We start from the raw sequence: 7424 nt of genomic DNA, 5'->3' as shown, positions 1-7424 counted from the left end.
CCCAGCCCCCAGCCTCTTGGTACTGAGCCTCTGCCTGCCTCTCGGGCCTACCCTGCTCACCTCCACACATCCTTGGTGGCGCTGTATAGAATGACACGCAATTTCCTGATCATGCCGGGATTTTCCCACCTGCAGTATCTTGCGCAGGCTGTCCTCTCTACTTGGGACGTCCGCACCTGACCCCCTACAGGTGCAGACTCCTCCTGCCTGTTCATTCAGATCTGGCCCATCTGTGAGCCTTGACTGGCCACAGCCGCCTCCACTCCCGCTGCTCCCAGCATCGGACACTTCCACCTCCGGCCCCCACAGTGCTTTGCACACACCTCTTTGACGGACTCCACCCCCTGGTTTTGCAACATTCTGTTCATAGGTCAGTGTTCCCATCTAGACTATAAATTCCCAAGTGTTGGGACCATGTATTTTGTTGCAGGTTTTTTTTTTGGCTGGGGCTGGGTTTGAACCTACCACCTCCAGTATATGGGGCCGGCCCCCTACTCCTTGAGCCACAGGTGCCACCCAAGGGACCAGGTATCTTTGTTCTTCATATGCACAGAGCTCAGAGCACCGTCTGGCGTGGAGGAAAGGCACTGGTGCTTAAGGAACACCCTCTCTGTGCCTGGCCCTGCGAGTGTTACTCATGTGTTCTTCCTCACATTTCTCTGAATGAGGTGGTTTGATCTCCATTTTATAGATGCAAACTCTAAGGCTTAGGTGCAGTGGTTCTCCACCTTCCTAATGCCGTGACGCTTTAATACAGCTCCTGTGGGTTGCGACCCACAGGTTGAGAACTGCTGGCTTACAGAGGGTGTTAATATCCCTCTCGTGGGCACATAACCAGTCAGACGTCGAGCAGAAATTAGCATCCAGGTTTGTTTTCTCCCAAACCTTGTGTTTTCTAATGCTTAGTGCTTGGCCTCAATAAATATTTGTTAGATGATGAATGTGGCCGAATATATTTAATGGCTGTGGAAACAGAGCCTGTGGGCAGGAATTTCCCTCATTGCATGAGGTTCAGGCCACCATCCTGAGGTACCATCTGTATAATTTTTGGTTAATCTTAGAGTCAGTTTTATGTAGGAGGCACTTATTAATTAATCAGAAATTTCATGTTGCCCCAGCCTCGGGGATATTTAGTGGACCTATCTTGGAATATTGACCCTTGCTACAGAAGGACTTTTTCTTTTAGAATAAGGTGAGAATATTGTCATCTCTTTGCCATACTATACTTCTTATGCATCGTCTGGGAATGATAGATGTATTTAAGATCTGTAGCTATTTTCCTTTGTAACTGAATTTTAACTCGTCTTCACAGAGAAACACCTTCCAAGCTGTTCTGGCCTCCTCTGATTCCAGCTCCTACGCCATTTTCCTTTATCCTGAAGATGGTCTGCAGTTCTACACGACCTTCTCCAAGAAGGACGAGAACCAAGTCCCTGCTGTGGTTGCATTCAGTCAGGGTTTAGTGGGACTCCTGTGGAGCAGCGACGGAGCTTATAATATATTTGCTAATGACAGGGAATCGATTGAAAATTTGGCCAAGTATGTTTTCTTTTTTCTTCAGTAGATTCTTTTATTAAGGATCATAACGTGATGGGTATTATAGAGCATACCTAAAAATCTTCCTATGGATTTAAGTTTTGTATATCATTTCTGTATTATGAAATACTATTTTTCTGATGAGTTTAAGGGAATATACTCTTTTTTTTTGAGACAGAGCCTCAAGCTGTTCCCCTGGGTAGAGTGCCGTGACATCACAGCTCATAGCAACCTCCAACTCCTGGGCTCAAGCGAGTCTCCTGCCTCAGCCTCCCAAGTAGCTGTCACCCACAGCACTCCCCACTATTGTCACCCACAGCACTTCTGACATCAAATATGTGGGATTTGGTCCCCCTCTCACCACCTTTTTCTCCCAAGAATTCATTTCACTTCTGGCCCTGGAGTTAATGCAGATGCCCCAGGGGAAGGGGGCAGTTCCACAAGACTGGCCCCCACTTCAGATGCTAGCTCCAAGTCCTGTGAACACCTCTGTCCTGCTGACCAGCTCCAAATCAGGGGTTTACAGACCCCTCCTCAGGCCTGATAATTTGCTAGAATGGCTCACAGAACTCAGGAAAGTGCTTCACTTGCTGTAAGTTCATTAGAAAGGGTACAACTCAGGACCCACGGAATGAAACAGACGCCTGAGGCAAGGTTCAGGGAAGCAGGGCAGAGCCTCCACGTCCTCCCCAGACGTCCCACCCGTCTAGCACCTTGATGTGTTCACAAACACAGAAGCTCTTAAAATCTGTCATTTAGGCATTTTTATGGAGGCTTCATTAGAAAGGCTTGATTGATTAAATCACTGGTCGTTGGCCATTAACTCAACCTCTCACCAACCTCTCACCCAGCTCCCCTCCCTGGAGGTGGGGACCAGGCAGGGGAGGAGGACAGCTGAACTGTTGCAACCCTTTAATCCTGCCTGGGTCTCACTGGCCACCAGCCCCCCTGCTGACACTATCTGGGAGGTCTCAGCCACCAGTCAACTCATCAGCATACAAAAAGACACTCTTATCACTCCAGGAATTCCAAGGGTTTTAGGAGCTCAGGATCCAGAGACAAAGGCCAAACGTATATTTTCTATTATATCACGGATATATCTATTATATCCATGCTGTGGAAAGAGAAATGGAGAAAATGAATGACTTAAGTCTTTTTTTTTTTTTTTTTTTTGATTGTTACTTTTTACATTAATGCACTTCTGGGGTACAGTGTGGGGTTTTCACACACAATCCGAAACACTTCCATCAAACTGGTCAACATAGCCTTCATGTCATTTTCTTAGTTATTATTTTAAAACGTTCACATTCTGCTCTTAGAAAGATTCACTTGTACCCTTGTAAGATAAACCTCAGAAGTGATCCCTCCAATCCCTCTCCCTCCACCCATTCCCCCTTCCCCTCTCCCTCCCCTCTTCCTGTATTCTTAGGCTGTTATTAGGTTATAGCTTACATATAAAAGGTATAAATTAGTTTCATAATAGGGGTGTGTACATTGGATACTTTTTCTTCCATTCTTGAGATACTTTGCTAAGAAGAACATTTTCCAGCTTGAATGACTTAAGTCTTTTTTTTGAGACAGAGCCTCAAGCTGTCCCCCTGGGCAGAGTGCCATGGCATTACAGCTCACAGCAACCTCCAACTCCTGGGCTCAAGCGAGTCTCCTGCCTCTGCCTCCCAAGTAGCTGGGACCACAGGCACCCGCCACAACGCCCGGCTATTTTTTGGTTGCAGCCGTCATTGTTGTTTGGTGGGTCCGGGCTGGGGATTCGAACCCGCCACCTTAGGTGTATGTGGCTGGCGCCTTAGCCGGTTGAGCTATAGGCGCCGAGCCAGAATGGCTTAAGTCTTAAAGCGACCTTCAGTCATATGAGCTACCTCAGTTCACAGGGCAGGTAACCAGCAATTAGCGTAAGTCGTGACTGTGTCCCTGGAGTGCACATCAGGAGTGGCTGAGGGTGGGCCTCTGTGAGTGCTCTGCCCCTGTGGACACAGCCTCACAAACAGCCCTGCACTGTCTCAGCGACTGCTTTCCTGCTGTCCAGCCCTTGCTGCAGGAGGGCACAGGCGATGAGTTTCAGATTAGCAGGAATCCCTGGGACCCCTGCTTGGTTAGTGGGGGCTGTTAGGGGGTTGCTGGCCTTTCCCCAAGGATTCTGTCTGTCCTTCCCCATAGGAGCAGCAACTCTGGACAACAGGGCATCTGGGTGTTTGAGATTGGAAGTCCAGCCACGGCCAGTGGCGTGGTGCCTGCAGATGTGAACCTGGGACTTGATGATGGAGCAGCGTATGACGATGAGGATGAGGATTATGACTTGGTGACAACGCATCTGGGCCTGGAGGACGTGGCCACCACACCCTCCCCCTATGGAAATCCTGGAAGGGGAGAGGCCAACACATACGACGTCCCCAGTGTCCTCTCCCCACACTGGACGGCTACTGAGAGACCCTTCGGACCTCCCACTGAGCGGTCCAGGACTTTGCAGTTGCCAGTGGAGAAGTTTGCCCAGCAGCACCCCCAGGTCATAGATGTGGATGAAGTTGAGGAAACGGGAGTTGGTAAGACCGTTAACACTGCAGACGGGAGTATCGCTACTGCTGGGGGGCGGCTGGGGACACCGTGGGGTGGTCTGTAAGGATAAGAGCTTGAGGAAGTAGGGGCTGACGCCCTCAGCGTGGTAGGGCATCAGTGTCCTGTGCCTGATGGCTTCAAAGAAGTCCAGTCATCTTTTCGTGATTAGGACTGTGGTTATGGAGACGGCTGAGTTTCTCTTCTTTCGGGTTTCTTGCATTCCATGCTGGTTTTTTTTTTTTTTGAGCCAGAGACTCACTCTGTCGCCCTGGGTAGAGTGCTGTGGTGTCACAGCTTTGGAGCTCAAGCGATCCTTCTGCCTCAGCCTCCCAGACAGCTGGGACTGTAGGTGCCCACCACAACACATGGCTAATCTTTCTACTTTTAGTAGAGACAGGGTCTTGCTCTCGCTCAGGCTGGTCTAGAACTCCTGAGCTCAAGGTGATCCATCTGAGTTGGCTTCCCAGAACGGTAGGATTACAGGTGTGAGCCACCACACCTGGCCCCATTCTGTCTGAGGAGAAATGTGCTTTAGAATTATTTTGGAAGTCAGATTTTCTTACTTGTGACTTCTCAGATCAGAAATGGAATCAACCCACCTGAAAAAACTCATTAGAAGTTCTTTTGGCTATTTATGCAGCTTATCACTGACATGTTTATTTCCTCATGCTTTTGGAATTAGAATGGTTGATTATTTTTCCTTCCTGGTCCTGTCAGTTTCAAAGTTGGTGCACGAAGATTGAAAAATATGAAATAAGGCTCGGTGCCTGTGGCTCAAGTGGCTAAGGCGCCAGCCACATACACCTAAGGAGGCGGGTTGGAATCCCCAGCCTGGGCCCGCCAAACAACAATGACGGCTGCAACCAAAAAATGGTCAGGCGTTGTGGCTAGTGCCTGTGGTCCCAGCTACTTGGGAGGCTGAGGCAGGAGACTCGCTTGAGCCCAGGAGTTGGAGGTTGCTGTGAGCGTGATGCCATGGCACTCTACCCAGGGGGATAGCTTGAGGCTCTGTCTCAAAAAAACAAAAACAAAAATTTGAACAAATCCAGCCCGGGCCTGCCAAACAACGATGGCTGCAACCAAAAAATAGCCGGGTGTTGTGGCGGGCGCCTGTGGTCCCAGCTACTTGGGAGGCAGAGGCAGGAGATTTGCTTGAGCCCAGGAGTTGGAGGTTGCTGTGAGCGTGATGCCATGGCACTCTGCCCAGGGGGACAGCTTGAGGCTCTGCCTCAAAACAAAAAAATGAAATAAGTAGATATCACTTTTAAAAATAGTTTTACAGCATAATATCTTCTAGTCTACCATATTATATATCATATTGTTACTGGAATGTCTTTCTTCAGTAAGTCATCAGTCTCGAGGATTCTAAGAATGAACCCACATACCACAGATTAGTGATAAGATAGGATTTATTGGACAGAAAGGAATATGAGAGGAGTAAAGAGCACCAGAGGTTCTGGACAGAAGGACTAAAAAGCAAGACTTAGTACATGGAAACAGCTTTTCAATGTTAATGAGTGTTATTGATGAATGAATGCAGTCAAGGGAAAAGTCAGCACATTCTCTTCCTGAAATTGCCCAGACCTAGGAAAATTGGGGTCTCCTGTCCAGCCTTGAATTGGGGAACTCTGTATCAATATTTTTGCTACATTCTGAAAATAATTTGAACCCCAGAGGGCCTTTGTTTGTCTTAGAAGAGACGCTCAAACTAAACTGTACTCGTTTACTCGTTTTTTTCTTCTCTTTAGATTGACATAGAATCCATTATGGTTCCTGCGAAGGGTTAGCCCCAGCCTTTAAATGTTTACTGTGACTCTTTACTGCATCTACTAAAGAGTTATCATATGACTCTCAGAAAAGTAGTCTGTTCCACATTATTCTCTTATTTTTAAATATTTTTTGAAGAGACACAATCTCTTAAGGCCTCAAGGGATCCTCCCACATCAGCCTTCCAAGTAGCTGGGATTATAAGCTCCAGCCATAGTGCTCAGCCTCTTATTTGTTCTGATTTATCCCATAGCAATAGTTATAAACATTTTTGCTCTGATTGAGTCCTAAACCATAGGCAAACGGAGCGCTTACTGGCAGTGTGCTTGCCTGCTTCTAAGGCACGGAGATGGTGGCGGGATGGGACACCCTGGATTCCAAGGATGACGCCGACGCCTCCTGCCTTATGGCATTCTGGTTTCAGAGTCTCCCCCAGAAGGGTTGGGTGTGCTTACTTGCAGATGTTGAGTTGCGAGTCTTATCCTGTCTCCACCCTTTCTAGGTAGTTCTGAAATTCTCATGTTTGCAATGGTCTGACATTGAAGTGAGACCATTCCCTAGTCCCAACAACTTGATACTGAAGAAACCTAGATGTGAGCCCCGAATGTGTCTAACACAGATGTTTTTCTGTCTTTCTACTCAGTTGTTTCCTTGCATTTATTAGAAAGGTCAGTCTTCTGCAGCCCCCAGGGAATTCCGGGTGTTATCTGAACAGTCATCTCCACACAGGCAGGCCATGGTGGCCCCACAGGACCTGCCTGCAGCTGGAGCTTAAGCAGCCGGGAGTGTCCTGTGTTCAGCTTGGGGCCTGAGTGTTCTTGGCTCCAAACGCCATATTTATACATGCTTGAAATTTCCTTTCACGTGTATAGGGCTAGTAGAATCTACCTAGGCTCAAACTTTACTTTTTTTTTTTTTTTTTTTTTTTTTTGTGGTTTTTGGCTGGGGCTGGGTTTGAATCTGCCACCTCCGATATATGGGGCCAGTGCCCTACTCCTTTGAGCCACAGGCGCTGCCCTCAAACTTTACTTTTATCTTCACTCATAATAGTCAATTATAAACAGGATCATTTTCCTCTCTAAAAGTTTACACCTCTTGTGCTTTTGAACTTAATTCCAAATTAATTTGCTCTGGATTATTAAATTTAGTGAGCCAGCTCATGATTCTAAGGAAATGAACTTGGGAGGTAGAATTTAAAATAGGGAGTAATTCTTTAAGTTTCCTGGGTCAAAAGCTTTTGCCAGCTGTGACTAAAGTATTATTTCTGATCAGCAGGGTATAAACTGCTTCTGAATTATTCTCTGGGGAAGAAGCAGGAGGAAAGTTTTTTTTTTTTGAGACAGTCTTACTATGTCGCCGTTGGTAGAGTGCGGTGCCGTCACAGCTCACAGCAACCTCAAACTCTTGGGCTTTAGCAATTCTCATGCCTCAGCCTCCCCAGTAGCTGGGACTACAGGTGCTCGCCACAGTGCCTGGCTATTTTTGTTGTTGTTGTTGTAGTTGTCATTGTTGTTTAGCAGGCCCAGCTGGGTTTGAACCCTCCAGCCCCC

General features: G+C 47.4%; 1 protein-coding gene and 1 long non-coding RNA gene across 3 annotated transcripts in view; one reads left to right on the top strand and one right to left on the bottom strand.

Moving 5' to 3' along the window:
- Positions 1-348, bottom strand: part of LOC111727653 — a 2998-nt gene extending 2650 nt beyond the window's left edge. The window contains exon 1 of one of the 2 annotated variants that reach the window (XR_002775149.1): positions 61-348. This is a non-coding gene — a long non-coding RNA (uncharacterized LOC111727653). The remainder of the gene's footprint in view (positions 1-60) is intronic. The other variant, XR_002775150.1, reaches the window with a different exon arrangement.
- NID1 (nidogen 1) overlaps positions 1-7424 on the top strand; it is a 90630-nt gene that overhangs the window by 21935 nt on the left and 61271 nt on the right. The window contains exons 3-4 of the mRNA XM_003797446.3: positions 1313-1539; positions 3712-4094. Coding sequence (XP_003797494.1) covers positions 1313-1539; positions 3712-4094 — 610 coding nt within the window. The remainder of the gene's footprint in view (positions 1-1312; positions 1540-3711; positions 4095-7424) is intronic.

This window comes from Otolemur garnettii, unplaced genomic scaffold (assembly GCF_000181295.1).
Source record: "Otolemur garnettii isolate 467f Iridium unplaced genomic scaffold, OtoGar3 scaffold00116, whole genome shotgun sequence".
Taxonomy (NCBI): Eukaryota; Metazoa; Chordata; class Mammalia; order Primates; family Galagidae; genus Otolemur; species Otolemur garnettii.
This window is presented reverse-complemented; position numbering and strand designations above follow the sequence as displayed.